Source organism: Ochotona princeps, chromosome 3, assembly GCF_030435755.1.
Source record: "Ochotona princeps isolate mOchPri1 chromosome 3, mOchPri1.hap1, whole genome shotgun sequence".
Taxonomy (NCBI): domain Eukaryota; kingdom Metazoa; phylum Chordata; class Mammalia; order Lagomorpha; family Ochotonidae; genus Ochotona; species Ochotona princeps.
The window spans coordinates 32,882,097-32,909,822 of record NC_080834.1 but is presented as its reverse complement, the minus strand read 5'-3'; the positions used below and the strand labels follow the sequence as shown (position 1 = coordinate 32,909,822).

The 27,726-nt window shown below is 49.5% G+C and overlaps 1 protein-coding gene across 3 annotated transcripts in view; it reads right to left on the bottom strand.

The window, feature by feature from the left end:
- RUNX1 (RUNX family transcription factor 1) overlaps positions 1-27,726 on the bottom strand; it is a 240,067-nt gene that overhangs the window by 10,892 nt on the left and 201,449 nt on the right. For 2 of the 3 annotated variants that reach the window (XM_004594118.2, XM_058661664.1), the window contains exon 6: positions 26,064-26,255. The exons of the other annotated variant lie outside the window; for it this stretch is intronic. In XM_004594118.2, the coding sequence (XP_004594175.1) occupies positions 26,064-26,255 (192 nt within the window). The remainder of the gene's footprint in view (positions 1-26,063; positions 26,256-27,726) is intronic. 3 annotated transcript variants of the gene reach the window in all.

The following is a 27,726-nucleotide window of genomic DNA, read 5'->3' as shown; positions in this document are numbered from 1 at the left end:
AGAGCACAGTGCTTTTATTTCTCAATGCAGAACTATCAGAACATCTCAGAGTCTAATTCACATCAGGATGTCCCACTGTTTCTAGTCTCAGCTCCAAAATGTGAATGGCTTGGGAACTACTGCTCTCACCTCTACAAAAAGGAAAATGCCAAGTGTATGGAAAATCTATGGCTTTTCTTGGATGCACCAGAAAGTGAAGTCGCAGGGCAAAATGCCACCCAACCAGCTTGAGAGGACTACTTGGCTGGACGCAGAGGCTGCTGCAGCCATGCACTGATGGGAACGCCTAACAATGCTGTTGCACTCTAGAGGCTGAGTATAGGCTCAAGTGAGAATCAGAACCTCCCAGGGGCTATAGTCTTGTGTGGGGAGACGCTTCTGTGGAATTACAGCAGGTTCTCATGGGGCCCAACACCCTAACAGTGGGTTACAGCTGACAGAGCTTTAACACTTAGATTCTTGAAGGAGGAGTTGACAGGACAACCCAAAGATGACAAGGGAGACAAAAACAGGGACATTGGAAGAATCTGAAGTCTCTTTACCTACACAAACTACAAACATTAAACAGAGTCAGCTCTGAGCTGGAACTCACATTCAAGGTCTGTTTGCTTACATTAGTATTATCTGATGTCCAATTACTACTATCACTACCACCAGCAAAAAAATTACAAAAAAGTCAGATGAAAACACAGACTTGGAGGGACAAAGCAAGTCTCAGAGCTGGCTTAGACATGACACAGAGTTTCAGAACTTTACTAGAAAGGCAGTTTTCAATGAGTATGGTAAGGGTTTTGACGGAAAGAAGACAGTCGGTAAGAAGAGGTGGGCAACACAAACAGGGAGATGGAAATTCTAGAAATGCAATACCCTAACAGGAAGGAAGGATGTCAGCAGAGAGGTCACAACCAATGTGAAGACGCAGACCGTTGTTTCCACCATAGGAAACTAGAGAAAAGAAAGTGATAGAAACAGGGCAAATAGCAACCAGGAAAGCAATAGAGGAAACAGAACCAAAATCTTGTTTTTCCTCAAAGTTCGAATTGTGCTGCTTTGCTCCCACGCTCCTCTCGCGCCACAGGAAGTGATGGACAGAGACATCTCCTGGTCTTCCTCTCCCCTCGGGGCTCCATGGTCTTCCCAGCAGCCACCCACAAAACTTGGGCTTCTGATAGCACCAGGAGCTGGGTGGTCTCTCCTCGACCCTGGGCCATGAGAGAGCTGAGGGGGGTCTATGTTTGGCCATTTGCGCTTCAAGTACCATCCCGTATGGGTGCCAGTCTGCATCTTGGCTGCTCCTCTTTCCATCTGGCTTCCTGCTTGTGACCTGGGAAAGCATCAGAGGATGACTTAAAACCTGGGAACCCTTCACCATGTGGGGTCTGGCAGAAGCACCCGGCTTCTGGCTTTGGATTGGCTCAGCTCTGGCTGTTGTAACCATTTGGGAAGTGAACCAGCGGATCTTTCTGTCTTTCCTTCTCTCTGTAAATCTGCCTTTCCAACAAAAAAAGCAACAAATCTTTTCTAAAAAGTAAATAAATAAATAAATGAATAAATAAAGCCTTTTCCCAAGGATACTTAAAAGACCAGGTCCCTCCATTATAAAGAATGAATAGGCACTTGTGTATGTAGGGGCTTAAAACCCCAGTCCTGCTGGGGGAGCCTGTGAACTCCTGAGGCCCAGCCTGGAGGAAAGCAGGGCCTTTCGCAGCGTGCCCTCCAAGTTCACCTTAGTCTTGGGTAGCTGGTGAAACGCCCTCCTGGATGCCTCCGAACACACAGCAGGATGTGACTCAAGACTCAGAGATGTGAGTCAGTGTCCAGGGTGATGTGTCAGGGCGAGCCCCAGGGCTGGTTTGCATCTCTCCCTGTCTGGGACCCCTGGCAGAGAACGCTCTGGGATCCCCCTATCCCTTGCAAGCAGACAGATGTGCACCCCTGTCATCCACACTTCAGCCCACCCCTCAATCCTTCGTGGCTCCCTCCAGCGTTTTGTGTGACATTAGCCCCCATGGTCCTGGGAGTTGAGTCATTCACTACTGTAAGTGGGGCATTTCAGCAAAAGGTCCACTTGTGTTTCAGAAACACTCATTCTTGGGGCCTCTGCAGCTGAGGTGGGGTGAGGGTAGGAATTGGGGGGTGGGTGTTGCTTAAACCTCACACAGCACAGGCTGCAACAGCAGTTGCCCCAGGTAGCAGACACAGGGCCTGGTTGCTGTGGCACTATCAGTGAAATCCCATGATACTGTGAGTCAGTTCCCACCAGCTCAGAATCCTGGAAGAAAGGGAGATTGTGAAAGAGTTCCGGGATTTGCCAAGGGCTCATCTCCGGCTGGCTGCAGGCTTCTTGGTTAGTCATGTGCAGCTCAGACACACTGCTTGTCCAGCACTTGCTTTGAAGGGTGGCATCCGGATGGAGTGGGCACCCAGACCTGCCTCTGTGTGTGTGTGTGTGCGCACCATGGGTTGAAGGTCTTCAGCACGTGGACTCAGGGGATGGCGGGCTTGGGAGGTGGCAGGGTGCCCATGGGGAGTGAGGTTATATGGCCCAGCTCCTCTTGCTCCATGGACCTGACTCTGTGCCCTGGTGGGAAGGCTCTGTGTGGCTTTATGGGTGAGGGCTGGACCATCAGGAGCACAGGTTCCTAACATCAGGACCTGTCACCCCTGGTGGCTCACCCCAAGGTCCCCTTCCTCCCCTCTAAAGTCGGGCAAGGGGGTGGGTATTGAGCAGACTCACCTGCCTCACAGGTGTGAGAGTTAATGACTGTTTGTGGGGCAGCTTTGAGATGCGCAGATGAAAGGCTCTCCATAAATGCAGAGTGCTGCTCCTCATTAGAGCTGCCAGACAGTTCCCAGGGGAACAGGAGGCCTCTCCCTCAGCCACATGAGTCTGAGGCGTGTCTGGAAAGGGTTCTGTATTTAAGCAGTGAGGATGGGTTCAGAGATCAGTCACCAGCTTCCAGAAAAGACGGGAGTCGCTAAACCACATGTCCTTGTCTGGGGACCCTGGCTGTAGGAAGAGGAGGGAAAGTGGCTTCCAGGGCACACTGGGCTCATGGAATAAGGTGGAAGGAGCTTAGCAGGGGGGGGGGGGGGGGGCTGATAACTGCTCAGCAACACAGGCTGTGGTGTGGGCCTGAATCTCCTCCCATTCCTCCAACAGCAGTCACAAAGACCTGGAGGGTGAAGATGGCCTTCTGGTCCCATATGCTCCTCATCTGGACCCTTACCCACATTGTTCACTCCTCAGAAGACAGGGTGAGCCAGAAATGCCATGTAGGGGAATCTTAGGCAGCCTTGGAACAAATGACTGACCCCTCCAAGGGGACGCCAACAGCAGGAGAGGCATGGCTTACCTAGGCCTTCTCATGGCCAAAGAGGTAGGACTTTCATGCTATCATCTACACTGCGCAGGCTCCAGTATCATCGCACACAGAGTGCAGGACAGCATGGGCCAGAGCCAGCCGGCAGCCCAGCTGACCCTGAAACAAGCCCACTGCTGAATGGCCTCCAGGGTTTAGCAGAGAGGCACCAGGGCTCCCAACACTGGCTGAACCGACACTGGCCTGGCTTTCCCTTGGGCAGACTGTGTTAAATATTGTGGCCGAGATTTTGCCAGGGTCCTTGTGATGCCTCATGGTGAGAACAGGCAGAACGGAGCAGAGTGACGCTATCTGGGGGACCACAACAGACGGCAAGCTAACAAAGCTCTTCCCCAAGAGTTGCCATTTTTGTAGTGCTCCAGAGCTCCCACTTGGACGCTGGTCCACCAACGGCTCTCTGCCAGGCCATTTTGTAACCTTGAATTCCTCTGGGGGCCATCCAATCCATTATTGTTGCACCCAGCCCCTGTGGCCTTGATCCAACACCTGGTCTCAGACCTCTGGTGGGAGAGTCAAAGGGACAGGTTACAGAGCCGACTCTGAGGATACCATCTCCACCAACCTGTTTAGGGCTTTCTCTCTGTGTCCCCCGGCTGCATCCCTCATCTTTACTTGAGCCCTTTATTGTTCTGCAGAATGTTAGAATTGTCCGGAAAATCCTGCATGGCCTGAAGCTCACAGAGGGGTTCCATCATCTCCTGCTTTAGGTGCCAGAGGCCCTAATGCAGCAGGGTTGGATCTTAGGATAGCGGTGCTGGTTTTCAAGGGGCAACCTCTGCAGAATGAAATTGGTAACAACAAAAAGAAGAAGAAGAAGAAGAAGAAGAAGAAGAAGAAGAAGAACTTTTCTATGCCTGGAGAGGGAGAAAGGAGAAAGCAAGAGAACACAATCTAGAGAGTACAGGAAGAACAGACAGGCTGCTTAGCTGTCCTTCGGTGTGTGTGGACCCCAATCATTTCCAGGATTCCAAACCCTCATTTCCAAGCTGTCCCTTAAGAAGCCATGGGAGGGGGGGTAGGGCGGCATGGCCTAGTGGCTAAAGTCCTTGCCTTGAATGCACCCGGGATCCCATATGGAAGCCGGTTCTAATCCCGGCAGCTCCACTTCCCATCCAGCTCCCTGCTTGTGGCCTGGGAAAGCAGTCGAGGACAGCCCAAAGCTTTGGGACCTTGCACCCGTGTGGGAGACCCAGAAGAGGTTACTGGTTCCCAGCTTCGGATCAGCACAGCACCAGCCGTTGCAGTCACTTGGGGAGTGAATCATCGGATGGAAGATATTTCTCTCTGTCTCTCCTCTCTGTATATCTGACTTTGTAATAAAAATAAATAAATCTTAAAAAAAAAGTCATCACAGGGGTTGAAAAGAACAGTGCAGAGCCAGGACTTGGCTGTGGCGCTTGAGAGAGTGGGATGAAGACCTTGGCATGGCCCCACAGCACTACGCACAAGGCTCATGACTTGACCCCTTGGGAGTTCAGCTTCCCCACTTGGAATCAGCGGAGAGTGATGGCATCTACCGCTTAGGTTACTGGTACAATGAAGTATGACCTTGAACTAGGTCTGTCTTCCCTCCCCTGCCCTCTCAGGAAATGACAGCAGCATCTGGATAGCAGTACTTGCCTGGCCACCTAGTCTCTTGGAGGGTCCCTATCCTTGCTGCACGGTGCTCCATGTGGCCCTACAGGGCCGCCAGGAATCAGACCCTCTCAGTCAGCCAGACTTCCAAGGCCCACATGTCTGAAGCAGAACATTAACCCTCAGAGGGTGCGCCCTGCAGGGTCGTGTGGTGCCAGCCGGAATGCTGGATCCCAAAGCCAAGTTGGGCAAGTCCAGGATTTGTCCTTTGTTTTCTCAGGTGTGACTCAGGCTGGACAGCGACCGTGTTTTCTTTCAGAACTTCCAAACCATGTTTCCAACTCAACAAAGACAAATATTCGAATGAAATGGAGGCAGAAGAACCCCCCCCTCCCGCCTCTTCCAGGCTGCAGTGCCTGGTCACTGAGGTCCATGCCTGCCAGGGAGATCCAGTGTCTGCTGCCCAGTGTCCCCCCACTCGCTGTTCTCCCACAGCTGATCTCAAACCAATGGCTCTTTTCCCACCTGAACCCTTGAACCCTTGCTTGCCTTTCCCATGCATCAGGCCCTAAATTAATTCCCTATAGCTGGAGCCCGGTGGTGGAAATGTTCACCTTCTCACAGCATATACCTCCTAGCTGGCCCCCTGCGCATCCACCAGTCTTGCCCGCTCTTTCTTCCAGAGGAGCCCAAGAAAGCCAGGATCTGCCTGGAGAGCATCTGCTCATCCCTTCCCTGCCTTTACTGTCAATCGTCCACAAAACAAGGGGTAGGTGCAGAAGTCCGTGCACACACAAAACAACATATTTCTGGTAGCAAAAAGGCAATGCAGTTGCATCCCCTCTGCTGTGCTGGAAGTAACGACAGATCCAGGCAGTGTGACCAGAGCCACACGGGCTCTGGTGCCCGGGTGGAAACCCACGCCCTTCCCGGGTTCTCGTCTGTCCTGTCGGTGGCCACCGAGGGAAAGCTTAGCGCTTGCCTTCGTGCCTCGAACGGCATGCCTGGTGGATATATCAACGCTAGCTGGCTTTCCACAGCCATGTTTTCAGAGCAGTAGTATTTACTTTACTTGTTAAAGCCAAGGAGTCTCCCTACACACACACACACACACACACACACCCCCCAAGAAATAGCTCCCTTATTTTTCCAAAGTTACCATATTACTCAGATATTTGCCACCAAGCTAAACTGCTTCCTCCCTTGGTGGCATGCTCCTAGGCAGGCTTTGAATTCTTTAGAATAATTGGGCTTCTTGGGTTTTTACAAGCCAACAGGAATCGCTATCAATTTCTTTTATGATATCAGTCAACTCCCTCTCTTTCCCTCAAGTTCTTCTGGCTGCAGGGCCACAGCCTCCTCCCCCACTGCAGGTGAGACTCAGGCAAGTGCAATCTGTTGCCTGCCGTAGTCATTTCAGCACAGCGCCCACCCCTCCCCGTCTCTCCACCCCCAGCCCTCGCCAGCACTGACCTTGATGTGAACTAATTGGGATTGCACTAGATTAATAACACAGGTTGCTGAGGTGGAGTCTGAAGCATAAAGGAGACCTTTGAAGATAAGAGCCCTGTGCGCTTTCACAAGCTCATCCCCGGTGCTCGGAACAAAGCACCTAAACTAATAAAGTCAGATTCATCTAGGGCAATCTAACAGGCACACAGGAATATCACTCCAAACTCTGATTCAGAAAGGTAGATGAAAATCTGCCGGAATTCCTTTAAACACCAACACAGATCTCAATTGAAACGGAAAAAAAAAAAGACACACATACAAAAATAAAAGTCTCAGTAACAAGCAGCAGCCCTCTGATGATCTAAAGCTCCACAGCTTCATTGATTGACGTAGAGAAAGTAAATGGCATTTCAAATACAACCTTCATACTTTAATAGGTGAGGTCACCCTGAGAAAGATGATACTGAGCCCAGGGGTGGGAAACCTCCCTCTAGACAATGGCTTTGATCTACAAGGTCAAGGAAGGTGTTCTCACACAAGTGATAGGTTTGTAGTGACTTGGACCACCATGGAAGGATTTCTGAAAAAAAATTAAATGTCGAGGTTGAGGCAGCAGACCATTAGGGGAAGGTCTATGGAGAACAGAGGTGTGGGGACCTAAAGAAGTCAAAGATGAAAATGTGCGCGTTACCCAAGACGGACACCTAGAAACCTCACTCTATTGTCTTAAAACAGTGGTTTGCTAAGCAGGGATGGAGGGTGAGGGAGTGATTTCGATTTCTCCTCCACTTTAGGAGTGGCTAGAAACATTTCTGGTTGTCACAGTTTGGGAGCAGGGGATGTTTGGTGAGTGCAGCAGGGCTGAGGTTCCCCTAAGCAGAGCATGATCTAGTCCCAAAGGGCAAGGGTTCCCCCAACGTGTCCAGGGAATCCCAGCACAGTGATGAGCCCAAGGATATCATTTGTAGGGGTGACCCTGAGACTTAGATAAATAACAGTGCACTGTGATTGGACTAGGTCCATTACAATCGACTTGGAGCAGGGGGAAGGTGAGCTGGACCCTTAGGGAGCCCTGTGAGAATCCTAGGGGCAGCTATGGTCACCACTGCACCCTGGGAGAACTCTGTCCCCTCTGTCACAGTTGGGGATGACTGCTTTCTCACAGGCGCACAGCCCGGCATCCACACCTGAAGGTGACATGTGGAGCCCTGGCTGAGCTACAGAAGTAACTGACCAACAAAACCATCACGGAGCTGCTCCTCAGTTTTGCCACTTGCAAAGGGATGGGCCAGCACTCACCTCTGCTGAGCTTCCCAGGCATGAGTCACATGTAAAGAGATAATGATGCAAATCTCTGTCAACATTTCTAAGGTTTCACTCCAGCATTTCACAGAACCATGGAGCAGAGGGCAACCTCTGCGGCTCTCTGTGCCAGCCCTGTCTTGTAGGCAAGTAAAGCTGGATGGGCTCAGGGACACCTCCTACACTGGGAGAGGGGACAGGTTAGGGACTGGGAAGGACAGTCCTTCTGGCTGGCTGTCAACCACTGCTGCACCCTCAACCTTCTTAGCACATACGACACAACCAAAGGATCTAACCCTGAGAGCCAGGGAGACCTTGGCATCACATACATTGCTCCTGCCAGAACCTTTTCCCACTCACAGGTGTATGGGATTGACAGGCTCCGTTTATGTGTCCTTCCTGCCCTAAAATGAAGTCCAGACAACCCCAAATCGCAAAGGAAAACTGGTGGCTCTTGCTGTGGGTCCACGAAGACTTCATCCTCTACCCCTCCAGGTTTTGGGGGTGGTCTTTGAGGCAGGCCATAAGGGTCATATTGTCACACGGCTCGCACCTTTTCTCCTAATGGCCTCCGACTGCCAAGTGGCCCCAGCACGCCGATGCTAAACCCTTTTATGGGAAGTGCCAGGCTCTTTTCTGCTCACATCACTTAAAATAATGAGTTAGCTGCACTTGTATTAGTCTGTCTTTCAAGTGGATTAAATTCATGGGCTCGTTCCCCTGCAGTCTCGCATGCTCTGGCCTGGCTGTCTGAACCTCTAGATTAGACTGATGAGCACATGCCAGACAGCAATGAAACGCAATTACCCAGGCAAACTTTTGAAGGATTTGAGCCCTGGGGCACAGGCTGTTTACGAAAGACTAAAAGCACCGTTTGTACTGAGCAGGAGCGGTTGCCTCGGTCGTTTTCGAGCTCTGGATCCTGCCTGCCACTGGACTGCAGGCAGGATTTCTGGGGGCTGATAACATCAGCCTTCTGTCCGCACCTCCGCACCTCAGGGTCTCTGCTCTGTTTTCCAACAAGAAAATGCAAGTACCAACAAAAGCCCTTTATAACATCTCCTTTGTATTCACGGACTATCCCTCTCATTGGTGTATTTTTTTTTTTTTTTTTTGCATTGTGTACTACCCTCTGGGAAAAAAAAAATCAGTAAGAAGCTGTCCTATAGTTACAGCTATAGCTGATTTTGGCCCTGAGATTTCTTTGGAAATGAATAATGTTTTCAAAACAACAGGAACTTCCCATCTTCTTTGGAAAAAAAAATAACAAATAACCAAAACCACTATCAAACCAGTCTCAACGATGAGTTTCCAAAGTACATTCCCTGTGATTTTAACAGAAGAGGCTTCTGAACAACCTGGAGGAGAGGAAGAGAAGAAGAAAGAAAGAGAGAGAGAGAGAGAGAGAGAGAGAGAGAGAGAGAGAAAACAAAGACCCAGAAAAAGACCCAGAACACTGGTGAGGGCAGGGAGTCACAGCCTGCCCTCGGCTGGGCCACAGTTTGCTTTGTTTCTCAGACTGAGAATGGTGGGGCTGGAAGACCCTGCATCCACTAGGTAGAAATTAGCGTGTATGAGGAGGACACTAGCTCCCATGGTTGTTGCGAAGCACTGTGGGTGGAGCACAGGGGGCGAAGTAGACTGTGACAGGGGAAAGAGACCCTGAGGATCCTAGGCCAGACACTGGGCCAGTGTGCGAAAGAGCAGCACTGCCCTCCCCCCGCCCCCCCAAGCAAGCAGCAACCACTCCCAGGGGATGGCACACAGCACGGCGTGCGTACACAGTGCAGCACTACTTGGCCACAGCCAGGGATGCTATCTTGTCATTGGATGACACTGGAAGTGGTGATATTAAGTGAAATAAGTCAAATGTACAAACACAAGTCCTGCACAATGTCCTTCAGGTGTGCAATCCAGAAGAGCTGATGTCAGGGTTGGAGTGTTTGGGATCAAATTTCACCCCTGCTTCTCTCCTGCCTCCTGCTCTTACACAGAAGAGGAAGCAGGTAAAGACCTAAGCACTTGGGTTCATGTGCTCTGCATGGAACACGCAGATGGAGATCCCGGCAGGCATTTGGGGAGCGAACCAGTGGATACAAGATCTCTCCCCTCCAACTACTACTCTGTTTCAAATAAATAATAATAGTAATAAAAATGCTGACCTTATAGAAGTGGAAAGTAGAATGACAGCTGGCAGAAGCTGGGAAGGGTAGGAGGGAGGAATGAGGACAGGTTGAAGGACAAGCACTCAACTATAGTTAGGAGGAAGAAATTACAGAATTCCATGACACAAGTGAATGACTACTGGTAACGGTGACGTACAGTATATTTTTCTTAAAAAGAAAAGTAAACAAACAAAAACCAAAACCGAACAAGGGGCAGCCACACTTCGCGGCAGGCTAAGCCTCTGGCGTCAGCATTCCAGATGGGTTCTGGCTCATGTCTTGGCTGCCCCCACTTCTGATCCAGCTCCCTACCAACAGCCTGGGAAGGCAGCAGAGGACGGCTCAAGTCCTTCGGCCCTTGCACCCATGTTGGAGACCCAGAAGAAGCTTCTGACTCCTGGCTTCAGATCAGCTTAGCTCTGGCCATTGTGAATATTTGGGCAATTAATTAGGGAACGGAAGATCTCTCTCTTCCCTTCTGTTCGTAACTCTGCCTTTCAAATAAAATTTTTTAAAAATCTTGAAAAACGAAAAAAAAAGGAAGAAAGAGTTGTAAATATTTTCACCATAAATAGAAGATAAATGAAGACACAGCTAAGTCTCCCTTGGTTGGATATGCATACATGGAAATATCAGATGGTATCCCCATGAATGTGTATAATTTTTATGTGTCAGTTAAAAATAATAATTAAAAAGGAGTGATGCTGGAAGGATAGATTTGAGACGTTCTGGAAGCAAGAAGAACCTAGCGGTGCTTTCTGGGGAGGAGGCAACCCAGGGCCAGAGTAGACACAGGGGAACGAGTTCAGAGTGGGTAGTGCAGAGGCTGGGATTCTGAGGTAGCAGTGGGTCAATCGTGCCACGTCGAGGCCAGGGCTCTCCTGAACAGGTATGGGAGGAGAGCCACAGGGCCGACTGAGCAGTCTGCAGGGACGTAAGGGGAAAGGAAGGGGGTAAACCAAGGACGGGGTGCCAGCACCAGGACTTCCCCTCTCTGTCACAGAAGCCAGGGGAAGCACCCATGGTGGTAGTGGGGGGTGATAACAGCCTGCTCTGTCCCAAGGCTCCCAGCTGGGGATTGGGAAAGGATGAGGGAAGGAGACAGGAAGCCAACATCCTGACCTGACCGTTGGTGCTTGGGGGAAAGGAAAGGATCGTGACATTGAGCTTAACATCCATGCAAAGAGGCCCTTTTGATCTGCTCTCCTCAGAGAAGAGAAAATCCCTACTCACAACTCATGCGGGTCCCTTTCCTTAGAGATCTGTGCTTGCTTGGCTTGTGAAATACGGAGAAATAGGAGAGTTCCCACCTGCTCAGAGACTCCTTCCAACCTGGTGGTCACAGGGCTCTGCTGTGTGCACTGCAGAGTGCGGGAGGCAGGGCTGGGGCTCCCTGCTGCCTGCCCAGGCGGGTAGTGGGCTAAAGTAGCATGCAGGGAATCACGGCTATGTGAGCGGGGGAAGCTGTGCTGAATGTGCTGTCGTGGGAAGATACCGGAGGATACCGGAGGGACAAGAGCCAACAGATGGCCCCAGAAGTTAGGGAGGTGGGATAGCCTGGTCCTTAGGTGTGAAGACCATGTCTTTAAGGAAATAAGGCCTGTGTGGATCCTGAAGATGCGCAGGATTTGGGGTATGGGACAGGGATGATAGGAAGGGGCTTTTAGGTCACGGACAGACTGCAGAGGCCCGGGAGAAGACTGGGGACCGTCTTCACGGGGAGCACAGGACCAACGAAGCACCAGCAGTATGGTCCCTGGATGTCCCGGTGGCCAGCGTGTCAGCAAGAGGCAACAGGATCTGCACATGTGCTGTGGCTGTCACACAGAGGGGACCCACAGTCCGAAGACTGCAGATTCCTTATCATTCATATGTTCACCCCTGTCTGTCATCTGCTACCTCTGGGCCTGCTGGCACTCTCTCTCCTTCTCTCTCACACACACATACGCACACACACACGAGACACAAGAGTATCAGAGAGAAACATGACTACTGCGACACAATGCAGACTGGCCCAAATTCATTTCTGCTAAGCCCCTGATTTCCAGCGAAGTAAGCTGCATTTCCCTGTTGTGTCTTCAAGGCTAAAGTCATGAGTCAGCAGTGGGGCTTACAGCTTAAACAAGTTGTTGGTAGGTGAGGAGTGGGGGTTGCCTGTTTCTTGTTCAAGGACAAGGAGAGTAGAGAGAATGTTGGTACCTAAGTATCTTCAGGAGGCTCAAACCAGGGCCTCCCATATTCAAAGGGAGCTGGGAGTTGTGTTGAGTAGCGACCTGGGGGACACCTGTTGGCGGCCTCCATGGTGAAGGGTTTGTATCATGCTAGGAAACTCTTCCTGTACCTTTCTGCTCTGGGCCCCTGCCCACTGTGGCCCTAGGTAGAGCCACACCACAGTGGCTGTCCCTGAATGATGATCCTACACAACCCTTAACCTTGAGGAGCAGCACCCTTGGCCTTGAGAGCACTGCCCTGGATCAGGTCCCCTGCAAAGCTGGCTTTGCCAAAGTGTCTGCAGACTGACTGGCATGCCAGCTCTGTTCGCTCTGGTGACTGCAAGGGACAGGAAGGCTGAGCTCTGGGTCAGCAGCCTGCCCTTCCATTGGTGAATAACACAAAACTCGGTGGTGGGGGTGAGGTGGAGTTTTCCCCTACTTTCTGCCCCAGTCAGCAATGGAGAAGGAAAGGAAGAGAGGGAAATGTTCTCTGAGTGACATCCTTGGTGCCAAGAAAGCTGTTGTTTCAGCCCTAGGCTATGCCCCCACTTGTGCTTTCCTGCTGGGTTGCCGGAGCTTAAGAAATAACTGGGATTTCTTCTACCATGGCTTCCATGTTCCATGATAGAAAACTCTCCTTCATGTGAGGTCTACTGCTCACACTGTTTCCGAATTTCTAAAAATACAGAAGAGTTCATAAGATAGGAGGGGAGGAGGAGAGAGGAGGAGGTAGGGGGAGGGCACAGGAGGCAGCAGACCCTGGCACTTCCCAAGCTGTGCCTTGGCTCCTCCCAGCCACCCTCCTCCCATCTCCTCGCTCCCTGACTCCTCCCCAGTTCTGAATGTGAAAAATAAGCAGCCTGAGCCGCCTGGACTGGAGATGTATCTAACAAGGCCCTCATTGTCTCAGACAGGTGTGAGATTGGGCTTGGTCCGGGGCCAACATCTCCAGTCCCGGAGCCAGCTCTGTGAGCTGAAAACATGCACCAACCCTCCAGTAATACCACTGCAGCCAGCCAGAGACTCAACAATTTAAGGCTTAACACACACAACATAAATCAGAGGAGGATGGACCAGCCGACCGGCAGCTTCTTGGGCAGATGCCTGCAGACTGTCTGTGGATCAGATCCTGCCTGTTTGGGTTATTTGAGACTTTTTTTTTTCTTTTTTGTAATATAAAGATGAGAAGCTGGGTGGGGCAGTGCGCAGAGGCACACTGGTGTTTGCCCCATCTTGTTCCAACAGCCCCTCGTTTGCCTTAAGTGCTATTTTGAAGGGACTGCTCAGGACGGTTCACATTGCTACATCCAAAACCCCAGGACGTGTTCAGGCTGGGGAGGAGTGGAACTGGGGAAAGCTGAACGGCTGGATGTAAGCACTGCCTGGGAGTGTACACTGGTCACCTGACCCTCCCTGGGCTCCCAGGAGCTCGTCTCAGGAAGAGGTTGGGCTGTTTCAGGCCAGTATGGTTGGGGATTCAAAGTCACAGTGAGCACCACCCAAATTAAGGGAAAATCACCAATCTGGAGAAAAAACTTGCAATGCTTCTGAATGCTGTGTTTCTGAGTAGGTGGGTCTCTCACCATCCTCGGTCTTCTCTTACTGATTTAGTGGTTCCGAGATTGTGCAGGGAAGCCCAGGACTGGGGGTTCTTGTGAATGGGCCATGACATGGGAAGAGCCATGTATAACATGAGAAGCAAACACCGATGTGGCCAGTCCACAAGGCTGCTCAGTGCAGGGCCCCAGCCTCCAGTCATCCCAATGAACACTTACGTGAAGTTTCATTCAGTGGACAGGATGATGGCGTCATCAAGTCTTTGCAAAGGAAGGGAATTCAGGCTGTTCCATCAGAGTGAAGAGCCTATGGCTACTGTCTTACAGACAAGGGCCTTTTGGTCCTTGTAAATTCCTGGGACATTGCAGAAGAGCATTCAGCCTACCATTCCTGGTCTTGGCCATGAATGCAACGCCAAGGACGTAGCCATCACAGGGATGCCAATATCCAGTCCCAGCTTGCCTGTCCACATTGCTGTAAGCTCTTTTGGGAGTAAATGGCATGGAGTTGGCAGCAGTGCCCTGAACCAGGCTGAGGGGACCGTCACTCAGCACCAGCCTTGGCCTGCCAGGGCTGCCTGCCGTTCCCAAAGCTGTGGCTCCCAGCTCTGCCCTGTCATACTCACATACCTGTTTGCTGTCCTCCTCCTGGCCCGACAGCTCTTGCCACAGCTGTGGGCAGGTTTAAAGGGCCGGGCATGTGGGCAGAATCATCACAGGGAGATATCTGCTTAAAATCACACCTGAAGGTGAGACTTGGTTCCAAGAAATCCTTCTGTGGATGCTTCATTTAAAATGCCCAAGAAGCTGACCAGTCTGTTTCTCTGAAGGTGACTGATGGACACAAACAATGAGGAGTAGGGCTAGGGTGTTCCATGAGGCTGAGAGGGACCGAAGGGAGCTCTCAGGAATTTCTACTCTCACCTACTTAGGAAATCTCTACTTGTTGGGCTGCATCTGTACATAGAATGGAGAGGTCCAGGAAATGACAATACAGAAGCCACCACTTCTCAGAGGAGCAGAAACGGGTTGGCCACATGGGTGAACAGCCCCAGGAAGGACTTTGTGCTGTGGCCACCTCCAAGGCTGAACAGGCCAATGGGAGGAACAGTGGGCCAGTAGCTAGGAGACTGGGATTTCTCAGACGTGTCCTCCAGTCTGGCAGATCTCTGAAACTCCCTGGGCCTCAGGGTCTTGGGAGTAAAATAGACGCTTTGAACATTTAAGGTTTCTTTCAACTTCTAAGACTTTGCCGTTCCCCATGGGGTCTTATGGAACAGCAGTTATGGGTTTTCCTGTTGGAGTTTATTCAAATGAAACCACTGCTCAAACCATCACCTCCTTTTCCATTCTAGAGCTAGACTTCCTCCCAAGGCATAAAGAGATGCAAAAAGGGCATCATCACAGAGAGGCCATGTGGCCCTTGGGTGTCCACCAGCAGCACCAGTGGCAGCTGCAACAGTAAGAGGCTGGCACAGGCCACTTACCAAGTGATCAAAGTGCACCAGGCTCTGTGCTTACTCTTTCACAGAAAGTGTAATTCAGTCCTTGGGATGATTTGGTGAACAATGCTTATGTGCTGGGCATCAGGAGCTTCACGCATGCTGCCCCAGGTCTTAGAATTGCCATAGCCATTACGGATTAGCCGGGGGACTACAGAGGACTTACGAGCTTCCTAGGAAAGCTCCAAGTCCAGACTCATCAGCCTCCACACAGATCTCAGCACTGACATCACAGATCCACATGTGCCTTCCCCATAAAATGAATTCTGGGAGCTCCCATACTTGCTAAGAATCCCTTCTGATGATCCCGTAGGAGGACCATCCTTCCTTGATATCCGCAGGCTGGGTCCTTCTCCACAGGCACCGTGAACAATCAAGGAACAAGTTGGGAGAATGGGAGAAATTCCGTGCAGACCCATACCTATTTCCCCTCTCCCCCACCCGCCCCAGGCGTGAAAGAATCAAATGAGGCAATCGGGAAGATTCTGGAATCGGAGTAACAAGGTTTCCCTTCCCTTCTACTTGAATTGACCATTCGTAATTTCGCACAAATTTAATTTTAAAGTCATGCTTTGTAATTTGTGGGAAATCATATTAAATTAAACATATCCACGTCTAGGCAATGGCTTTTCTCGTTTAGCAACATATGGTGGCTCAGGGCCTCTTGAAATTCAGCCACCCAGCAAAACCATTCACCTTCCCCCCAGAAGAGCCCCTGAGTCAGAGGCAGCTGGGTCAGGGGCTCGGGGGCTTGGGGGCATCCCTTTGGTTTCCCTGAAATCATCACGGATGATAATGCCCATAATGACAATATGTTGACATTCAAAGCCATAATGGTGAATCATGTACATGACAGGCGAGAGACTTCGCAGCAAGGAAAACAGCAGGCACCCTGGGCAGCACCTTCTGTGGACTGGGTTTCTCCCATCCACGGTGTGCATCAATGAGTCACAGGCAGCGGGGCTTCCACAAGCCAGTCTATGCGGTCAGCGTGGGATGTGAGTGTTTCATTACTGCCTTTAGTAACTGAGAATACTAGGCAACATCCTTGTCACAATCACAACCCAGGTACAGATGCAATCACAAACGTCCACTGCAGCTTCTCAGTTTTGAGAGGGCAGGAGCGTGGGAAGTCTCATGATTCCAGTGTTTCATGCTTCTGTGTTCACTTGCTGGGGACCAGCCCAGGCACATCTTACAATATGTTCAATCATAGGAGACTAACAAGAAAGCTCAGAAGAAGAACAGACCCTGAGACAGGAGGACTACATAAGCCACTTACTGGGGAGAAAGGCCGAGTCAAGCCCTTGAGCTTGTGCTGACTTTTACAGCTATTTTAATAACTTTATCATTATAGAATTTGCCATCTGATATGTGCAGAGAGATGCGCTAATGGAGTGACAGTGACCACAGCAGTGTGCTGATCCCACGGGACCTCATAAAACAGCCATGCTCACTTCCCTTGCATGACCTGTGACTCCAAGGGGCACAGTCACCAGTTACATTTCCCCTCCCTCCCTCCCTCCCTTCCTTCCTTCCCTCCTTTCTTCCTTCTTGCCTTCCTTCCTTCCTTCCTACCCCAAGAAGTTAGCCATTTATTAAAAAAAATTCTTTTTCTGTTGTTTTATTTGAAATGCAGAGTGATAGGAGGGGGGTTGAGAGAGAGAGAAACAAAGGCAGAGGGAGAGAGAGACAGAGACATTTCATTGGTTGGTTCCCTGCCCAAATGCATACAACAGCCAGGGCTGATCCAAGTCAAAGCCAGAAGCCAAGAACTCCCTCTAGGTCTCTTACATGTGTGACAGGGACCCAAGCACTTGGGTCAATATTTGCTGCCTCACAAGCACATTAGCAGGAAGCTGGAGAGACAGCACCGAGTAGAAGGGACTAGAGCCAGACACTGCCATTCAGGATGTAAGCAGCTCTGACAGTGGCTTCACCATCACAGCCACCCCAAGAAATCCTTTCTAAACTCTCAAAGCGAGTGTGTGTGCATGCAGCCCTTCTAGTGATGCAAGGTGGAACTGGCCTAGTGCTAGCACTCTGAGTCTTGGCTCTGGCTTTAGGATGACTCAAGTTGAAAGCACAAAGCTGCAGAGTAAAGAGGACTTCTTGTGCAGTGGGAACCAGCAACTTGCAGAGCTGGGAGACAACTGTTTCAGTGGGTGAGCTGCAGGCACCCAAGGCAGTGCTGAGTCACGGCTCTTCCCTAGGGACGCTCTGCTCTGATGACACCATCACGGTCACTCCCAAACCCCAGAGCTGCCAAACTCTAATGCATCCTTCCCTGTACGCCCAGGAAGGCGGGGCTGGACACTCTAGCTGCCTCAGTCTTGTTATACAGATCTGATTACGCTGATCTGTAGAACCACAGAGTACGACCCTGACTCAGATGGTTTAGAAGAACCAAGATGGAGTGAAGAAATTGGCAACCAATTCAGTTCCTGGTGTGCTTTAAAGCTCAGGTTTCCTGCCAGCCCATAGCTGTGTAGGTGACATGAGGCATACAGGTTGGAGTAACCATCTCTGTCTCTTCATCCACATGGATTCACTTGGAGGGCTACTCCTCCATCAAGGCTTTCAAGGAGAAATGCAAAAACTTGGGCCTGATGGGTACCAAGGCAGCCACTGACAACAGAGCCAGGTAAAACTGTCTGTCTCTGCTATCAGGCTGTGGCATTCAGAATGTCAGAGGGAAGTTATAATTCCTCAGTCTAATTTCCATCATAGGCATTGAACTTTCAAATGCCCTAAAACTGTGGCTGGTGCTGTGGTGGGTTAAGTCCCTACCTCTGATGCAGGCTTCCTTGATGGGTGCTGGATCCAATTTCTGGCTGTTGCACTTCCAATTTAGATCCCAATTTATACACCTGGGAAAGCAATGGAGGATGGGCCAAGCGCTTGGGTCGCTGTACCCACATAGGAGACTCCTGGCTTCGGCTTAGCCCAGACCTAGCTGATCATTTGGGGGACGAAACAGTGAAGATTCTCTCTCTCTCTGTCCCTGTAACCTTGCTTTCAAATAGAACAAATATTTTTAAATAAAATTTAAAAAAAATAAAGAGTTCTCAAATAACTGAATTACAGAGGGCCTGCATTTCTCTTAATTGTGGGAAAAGCCATGTAAATGAGGAGAATAAACCCAGTAAGGTCTGGGATAGTTTTTCCCTATCAGCACATGCTGTTTGTTTTCCTCTGGGTAGGAACTTTTGGTAAACTCTGATATATCTTTGGAACTATGGCCAAGTTTTCTTTTTAAAATATTCAAATGTGAAAGGTTATCTCAGGTGACTTGTAAATTTGGGAGAATGAGATATGCAAAGAACATTGCCATCCTTTGGACCTAGGTGTCTCTTCAACAACGCCTTGCACTGGGGCTGCACTTGACAAAGGCTGCTTGCTTCAAAACAGTTGCCCAGCTCTGTCTGCAAAGTCACATTCTTGAGTTCATTCCAATGGGCTGGCTCTTCCTGTCGTTTTCTGGCTCCACTGCTTAGTACCAGCTCTGCTATCATGAGGGATTGGAGGTTAGGGGGAGAGGCACCTGGGTCTCCCATCTCCTTTTTCTGGACACAAGGAAGTCTCCTTTCTCAACCACCGTCAGGGTCTCTAGTCCTACCTCATTAGGCAGCCTAAAAATGTTAAGAAATACCTGACCTTACCTAGAAAAATACCGGTACCTTCTTCTGGCTCAGAAATCAAAGTACCATGACACTGAATGCTAGCACACAGAGGCTGGGCTGACAGTAACTAGAACACATGACTGGGAAGATCAGGCATAAGGCACTGACTTTATGTTTCTCTGTCTACCACATCTGTTCTGGGGGTTGGGGCGGGGGTGGGATGCAATTATCTCTGACTCTACCTGATGCCCCTGGTCACTGACCTGATGTCCCCTATTCTTTGTAGGTTGATTTGGTTAGTTGAATGATGGACCCAGAAACCAAAAGTTCATGTCCTCACCTCTGGAACTGGGACTGTAGCCTTATTTGGATGAAAAGGTCTTTTTAGTTACAATTAAGAGAAAGTTCTTGAGAACTGCATGGATGATCTGGTCAGGGTTTAAAGCCAATGACATTGTGGACTTATAAGAGACAGAAGAGGAGATGGCATAGAGAGAAAGGGTTTGTAAAGAGGAAGAAGAGATTAGAGGGACACAGCCCCAAGCCCAGGCATGCCTGGCGCCAGCAAAGGTAGGAAGAGGCTGGGAAGCATCCTGCTGTAGAGCTGTCAAAGGGAGCATGGGACACTTCAAATGTTCGTGGAAAATGAAATGAAGATATGTTTATTTTGGTAGAAAACTTTTTTGAAATCCATGTCTAGGAGGAGTCTTGGAAAAGTTCATGGAAAATGTCTATGAGGGGAAAATGGTCCATGGATTTAAAAACTGTTTGGCCCCAGAGTAAACTTGTCTTTGAATTTCATTTTTGCATTAACGTTTTTTGAGGTCCCATATGGCTCTGCCAACACCTTGATTTTCGCCTTGCTTGCCTTTCTGCTTTCCTGCTGCGTCACTCCAGTTGTGTCCTCTATGTATGTCTGTTGTTTTTGAGTCACTGAGTTGGTAGTAATTTGTTATAGCAAGCATGGGAAACCTACATACTCCTAACATCGTTAATGTTGAACCCAACAGCCACAACTGATTGGGCTGGCTCTAACAGCCACTGCTTTCTGTTTCCTAATGATCCCAGGATCCGCAAATGTTACCATTCCCATTTTGCAAGCTGGAAGACCAAGACTTTCATAGGTTGGCTCAAAACCCATCCAGAAATCTGAAAGAACCTGTGTGGTCCGGGGCTGCGGTCTGCCACCCTGTTTGCTCTCAATTCCCAGCATTGCCCTCCTGTCAACTAAGGGTTCCCACAACAGCTTTATTAAAAACTATCACTCTTCTCAACCAAAACTTTCCATACACACACGTGCTGGCCTATACACGGGCAAGCAAGAGGGAAATTTTCAGAACGTGTACAATCTATGGACGGGAGATTTTTATCTTTGAAGCCCTGAGGTGAATGCTTTTTTCTCTTAGTTAGAAAAGATCATCTGATCCCAGTGAGATGAACGGCATCCGTGGAAGCATTCAGCCTGAAGATGAAGCCCCGCTACAGTGTGGTTTATGATGACGAGGGTGTAGACAGCCTGCCACAGGGGTGCGCCTGTAATGGGCTGCTTTATTAAGTACTTAGCTGTGAGGTGCTTGTAAACATATGGCCAGCATTTGAAAGGTGTTGTTTAAGAGACTACAGGCCACTAGCTCTCATCTACGATGCCTGGGACCCGAAACGTTTTGCACTTTGGACTTGGTCCGCTTTTTAGAATATTTGCACCTAATGGCATGTCATGGTGACGAAGCTCAGGTGTAACCAAAGCTCATGAAGGTTTCTAACATACCTTGTACATATGGGCTTAAAATCTTACACAGCATCTTTGCATCAAATCCAATTTGGTGGTGTGGAACTTTCCACTTGTGTCCCATCAGTGCGCCCAGGTTTTGGATGCAAAAGCATTTCGGATTTCAGATGGTCCCCCTGGACTGCATCGGTCACCACCCTACCCATAAACCACACAGGGACTTTGCAGCAATTTCGACTACCTCTAAGGTGAGTGACTAGAAGGCAAGGGTAGAGATTCAAAAAAAACAAAGACCCAAGTAGCCTTGGATAGAAAGGCCTGAGGGTTTGTTGACTTAAAGGAAGCTCCCCTCCCCCCACAAACACTCACTCACATACACAGCTTTCACTTTCTTCATAGCCCTTGCTGCTGCTCTAAATGTCTACCATGCAATACTTTACCCTGAGATCCCTAAACTTTCCTTTCAGGCATTGTTAATGTCGCACTGGCTAAGAACACACACACAGAAACTGAGTCCTGGGTTCCTGCTTGAAGAGTGCTCCTGATCTGTTAACCCGCCTGTCTGAAGGAAGGAGAGAGGCCTGAGGCTGCTGGGACTCCAGTGCCAAGCAGAGGGCTCCTCTTCCCACTCCTGTCGCCCCTTGGTTTCCTTTCTCTCTCTTCCTTGTGTTTTTAGGTACTCGCGGCCCTAAGGCTTGTTTTCCATCACGGGTTCAGATGCTGCAGTCCTTGAAAGGCTCTGAATCCTGCCACAGCCAGATGATTCTTACTGTGTGATAAAATCACTCAGTTTCCAAGGTCATGGCAAGTCTTGAGAGCTGCTTTGTAGCCCCTCTGGATATTTCTCTTGGTGCAAACAGTAATTGGCTGTTTACAGACGCACATATGAGAATGTCTGGTGTTTAGTGTCTTTACTTCTGATGTAATCAAAGAGACACAAACCCCACTTTGATTTTAAAATGCCAGAACATAGGCGGGCATTGCGGCGCAACTTGTTAAGCCAGAGCCTGCAACTCCTGCATGAAGCATTAAGTGCTGGCTCCACTTCCTGCTGCTCTACTTTCGGTGCACTTCCTAGTTCATGTGCCCAAGAAAGTGTCAGAAGACAGCTCAAAGGTTTAGGCCTCAGGCACTCATGTGAAGGACCCAAAGTTCCAGGCTTCTAGATTTGGTCTGTTCCAGGCCAGGCCATTATGGCCATTTGGGGAGTGAACTAGTAGAAGAAAAATTGTTTTTGTTCCCTCCATCCCCTCCCCAACTGTGTGTGTGTGTGTGTGTGTGTGTATCTCCTGCTCTCTTTGCAACTCCTTCTTTCAAATAAATCAATAAATCTTTTTAAAAAATAAGTAAATAAATACATAACACACTGGAATGGCCAGAAAAAATAAAAGAGGGGGAAATAACCCCAAAAAACAATGTTATGTGTTGGAAATTTTATCCTTGAGGTTGGAAAGGAAATTTTCTCCTCCTCCAAGAAAGTGGGGACATTTTCTTTTTCCGTCCATCCAATGGAGGACGTGAGAAGGACATGAGCAGCATCGCACAACTGAGAGGCTACGTCGATCCAGGAGCCGAACAGGAAACACCGCCAGGCCCCGCTCTTTCAGAGTCACTTTAACCGCAGACTCTACACAAGAGGGAGACCCAGGAGTGGAAGGCGTCAGCCCCAGGGAAGCACACAGAGTGAGGCTGGGAAGCCCTGGCCTTGTCCTGGTGCCCTCATTACCTGTGCTTAGAGATTCTTTTTTGTGTTACGTTTTCTTTCCTTCCTGTGTTTAGAAACAAATGTATACATGCCATAGAAAGATAGTATATAAAGGAGCCCATCACAACCCAGCACCAGAACTATGATAATCAATAACTAATCATGACAGAGCACATTCAACACAGGCTGTTGCACGAGCATGGCTAGCTCTCCCTGACACAACCCACTAGCTCAACCTTCCTCAGGCCAAGAGAGCAACCCTGGAAGCACCCGCCACCCCACGTGTATAGGTTTTGCAGCAAGAATAGCCTGAGTTTGAGTTGCAGTTAATCATGGATGACCTGGGACAATTTTAATCTCTGAGGTTTGACTTCTCTGCCTACCAACCATGTGACTGTATTATCTGTGTGAAAACAGAATAATAATGCTCACCAAAGAATCGATTCATGCCAATACATACCACCACTAAAGCAGTTAAAGAGTTAAACCTTGTGCTTCAATGTTTGAGGCAACCCATGCAAGAACAAAGCTGGCTGCTTCATTTATCTGAGTTTGACCATCCTCTGCATCAGCAAGGATCAGCCCATCTCCCCAGAAAGGGGAAAGTTGCATCAGATTAAGTGGACTTCATCATACTTGGTAAATCAGGAATCAAATTCTTAAAGCTAATTTCTTGGGTGGCCTGAAGTCATCTCCTGGTAGAATGTTAATGACCCAACAGCTACCAGTATCACTGAGTTCCTAGATGCTGTCCCACGCCATCTTTTAATAGGGGTATAAAAGAACTTTAAGAGTCTACTGTTAGAAGTTAGTGACGCCATCTTGACTTGCATACACACATGTGTAGTCATGACACAATGGCTTTCTATTGAGTTTTAAGACCTGGTCAAATAGGAAGTTGAAATTAACCTGAGTCCTTTTATCATGAACACCGCAACAAATAAACAGTGGTTTAGTGGCATGGCAACCAGTTCTCGCTTCTCTCTGCACTTTGTTCCAGACACTGAATCTGAATGATTCTTAGGCACATCTGACCCTAAATAAATACAGGTGCTAGACTCCGGACATGATTTCCTGCTGCCAGAATAGGACGGGCTGGTAGACCTTCCCTGGGAAGCTCTAGCTAACTGTGTCCTCATCTTGCCACAAATCCCGGCCGTTTTTTTGAGTCCCAAGTTACTTACACTTTTGGAATACAGAAAAGCAATGCACTATATATCCACTCTGACCACTTTAGAGACATCTTGCTTAGTACTGCTACTGCTATTTGAAAGAGTCATAAACATACACTGTGGGCCTTCCTGAATCCTCTTACATATAATATAGAAGCTCTGGGGCTCAGCCTGGAAAATAACATCTTCCCACATGTCAAGCACAAAATGAAGGGCTTGGCTGAAAGAAACTTTCATATTATCCCTGTTCACTTTCTAATTTCAAGGAAAAGAGCCCCAGGGCCTACTCAAAACATGACGAGTGTAAAACAGCGTTTTCCTCTATGAGGGAGAAAGAAAAGCAAACAAAAGAAAAGGAAGAAAGAAGAAAAGCCATTTTACAGGAAAATATCCCGGGTACTTATTTTTGTTGGAAATGTTCTTGCTGCCGTTCTACAAGTGAACCATGGGGTCTCAAATGCACGTTTTTAGGAAAAGAAAAGGAAGAACCTTAGCAGTGCCATTCACGTGCTCTCGGAGCAGAGACCTAGTCCCTCGGGTGCTCGAAAAGTGGGTTTGGCTTAGGAGGTTGCAAGAGTTTTCAAATGAACAAGAAATGGGTGATGGCTGTTGCTAAACCTGATACTCCACTATGCAGCCAGAAGAAACTCCACTCACCCAGGTGCCTGCCGCCCCACCCCAGGACAAGAAGGCCCCCGGACCACCCCCCTTTATTTCTGGAAGGGGTGGGAGTGGGGGAGGCATACTGATGAGAGGGAAATCAGATTCTACGGGGGACCCTTCCAACTTGCCCTCCTGTTGCTGAACTTTCTACTGCGACCTTTAAAAATGCCTGATGTTTCTGTTCTACTCTCAGAAGAGAAGGGTGAAGCCCTGTATCAATCAGGCAGGGCGAGAAGAGGGGAGCAGTAATCTTCCCTTTGGTTTCACACCTACAGTCCTGTGGCTGGTGTGAGCACAAAGGACCCCGAGCTCTAGAAGGAATCTCTTTGAGTGTTTTATTCCCTTTTGTAAAAACAGACTTGCACTACCAAGTGCATCACACTGGATACTTTGTCAGGATTCAAACTGTTCAAATTTCTCGCTTTGGTGACCTGATCCATCTCTAGATGGGAAGCACCACGCAACAGCCAGCAGCAGCACTCTGTCCTTAGAGCTGTCCTCAGTCCATTGCTTAGGCTCCTACCCCAAAGCCCATCGTTTTCACTGAACCGTCTGACCCAACTTAACACGCACACACGCATCCTGGAATTTTTAGAAATAAAAAGTGCATATCTGAATAATTGTTAATGATCATTAAGCACCGAGAAATTGATTGCATGGGACGTCTTCCTAGATAGACCTGGGACTATAAATGAGAGGTAGCACCCTCAACAGCTGAGTGCACAGCATTGTATCCCACAGGAAGACTGCTGTGGGGCTTTTCCACACTAACCAGAGAGCCTCCCCCAGAAAAGTCATGGCCAGAGCTGGTGGCAGAGGCTGGGGAACAGGCTCTGTGAGGGTTGACCCCACATGAGAGCTGTTGACCCTGAGGTGTCACCCCACAGTACCACTCATGGCCAGAGAGAGCCTGGCCTGAAGAGACTCCTTCCTGCAGTCTCAGAGGGGCAAGGAGGCACCATATCCGTTGCTGGCTGCCTGCCCCTTTCTCTAGATGTGTTATTTATCTCTCCATTTGAGCTGAATAAGCCTCCTCCTTTGAAAAAGGGCTTTCACAGTGGCCATATCCTATACAGCTGTGTCCTGCAAGGCACCCAGAAACATGACTGTATTCTGGATATTTGAGATGGTATCACAGAGCAAACAGTCACTGACGTCAGTAGTCCTACAAGGTAAATGGATTGTGGGTATTATCTAATTTGGTACAGTGGGTCTTATGCAACCACTGCATCTTACAAAATTTTTGCAATTGCCAGCTAGCCCAGTTGGATGAGCGACCCTGCATTCTCAATTGATTTTCAAAAAATATCTTAGGTGTGATGGCATCCATAGATTCCCTGATGGATAGCTAAGAAATGAGCATATCCGAGCAAACTCTGAACAAAACCCACAATGTATACATACAGCTGGTCCTCCATGCCCACGATTCAACCAACCATGGAAATATTTTGGGGAAAAAATCTGCATTTTAACTGAGTATGTATAAAACAGTTTTCTTGTCATAATCAGCTAAACAGCTCAGTGCAACAACTATTTACATGCATTTACACTACGAGAAGTCATCTAGAGATGATTAAACACACACAGGAATATGTGGATGGCTTACAAGAAAGAAGTATCCCGCTACTTTACATAGAGATTTAAGCATCTTTAGATGCAGAATGTGATGTGTGTGTTATGGGCCTGTGGGATGGGGGTACTGCAGCCCATGCCCCACAGATATCCAGGGTCACATGCATTACCCATTCAGCCACGCACCACCCCCACTTCCTGTCCCAGAGCTTTGCTTCTCCACCCAGGGATCTTGTTACCATGCAGGGCTAGCTCAGTAGGCGCTTGCCCAGGACCTGCCACTCTGCATTCCTGACAAGTTCTCTGGGAGAAGGGGAGTGTTGCTGGTTCAGAGACCTTGGCTTGGAGAGAAATCATGGCTGGTTGGATGAGTTTTGGGCATGGGGCCAGGCTGCCGTGATGGTCCTGGTGTGGGCGAGGCAGGAAGTGGGCTCCATCCCCAGGTACTTACCCTGCATCTGACCCTGAGGCTGAGGGTTAAAGGCAGTGGAGTGGTTCAAGGAGGCCCGAGGGTTGGGCGTGGGGGCTGGGTGGTGTGGGCTGACCCTCATGGCTGTGCGCCGCAGCTGCTCCAGTTCACTGAGGCGCTCGGAAAAAGACAAGCTCCCAGGCTTGGTCTGATCATCTAGTTTCTGACGATGTCCTATTGTGGGGTGGGGTGGGATGGGGTGAGATAGGGTGGGATGGGGAGGGGAGGGGAGGGGAAGAGGAGGTAGGGGAAGAGGGAGGGAAGAGATCAGACAATGTATTGTAGATTCGCTAAAGTTGGGGGTTTTCTTCTCTTTCCCTCCCCCTCTCCCCTCACCCGCAACAAGGACTTAGAAAGATCTGCCCACTGGGCTGGCTGCTGATAGAAATTTAGGACCCCCTGTTCCCATAGTGGACTGGGGCCTCATTTATCACAGCAGCTGCTGGGTGGGAACCCAGCACCCACCCCAATCCCCTGAAGGTAGCTCCAAGGGTCTGGGGCTTGGTGGTGATGGTGGGAGGGAAAGAAAAAAGGTGCATTAGTTGCTGGCTTTTGGCCACATGCTGTGGGCTGAGCTAGGGCAGCCAGGAGAGGTGCTCTCCAGTGGCAAAGAATGGCCCCTCCTTACTGCAAACCCAACCACCCGCAGGTCTGAGAGGCGATGTAGTGGGCTCTGGAGCTTAGCAACACACCCCTTCCTTCAGGAAACAGGGCGTGGTTGCAACCCCAGTCTCCCCAGGGAGGCCAGGCTTCCGGCTCCTTTGTGCACACAGGGTGCAGGCTGCTCAGCACTCCCTCTTCTCCGAAACCCACTCCCCAGGTGCACCCCACAGAGGGAGAAGGCAGGAAGGTGCAGCTTGGGCCCAGGGCCAACATTTTCAGGAAGCCAGGCACCATGGAAACCTGAGGGGGCCTCCAATAGTTTAGTGAGCATTTCCCAGGCAGCTTGAGAACCTAGAAACTCTCAGTGTCTATACAGAGGGCACCTGTGCTCCCCCTGGTCCTTGTCAACATTATTGTTACCAGCAAGCAGCCGCCAAAGGTCACTCATAAGGGATGGAGTCTACTTTTCTCTCTTAATTGCCCATGAAAATATCTTCAAACCCCTGGTGGGGCTGTGGACACAGCAGAACTGGGCGTGTCCCTTCTCCTTGCAAGATGGCTTCTCTCACTTCTTCAGCCACCAGGTTTGTTTGAATAAACGGTCCTTGACCAATCTCACAAACCCCGGAGCCTCCAAATAAACCTGGAGAAGTTACTGGCTGGAGGCATCCAGCAGGTACTCTTGGACTCACCCTGGTCCAAGCTGAAACTAGAAACAGGACCTCTGATTCCTTCCGCTTGCCCAGGGTCACTCAGCTCTTGGTGGCCACAGTTTTACAATTAAATTGTACTGCTTCTGCTATGGTTCTACATCTCCGTGGCCTGCCCTGTCTTCCTGCCATGGCCCTTGGCACAGTTCACACCATCTCAGATTCCAAACCAGAAAAAGGGCCCACTATATTGCAGTGATTTTATCATTAGCCAAACCTGTTTGGCTCCAAAATGAGGAAAAACATGTAAGCCTAATATTTGTGCAGTTCAAAGGCAACACGCCCACTTTTCACGCGTCACCCAGGCAAATCTGGACTCTGATTCAGCTTTG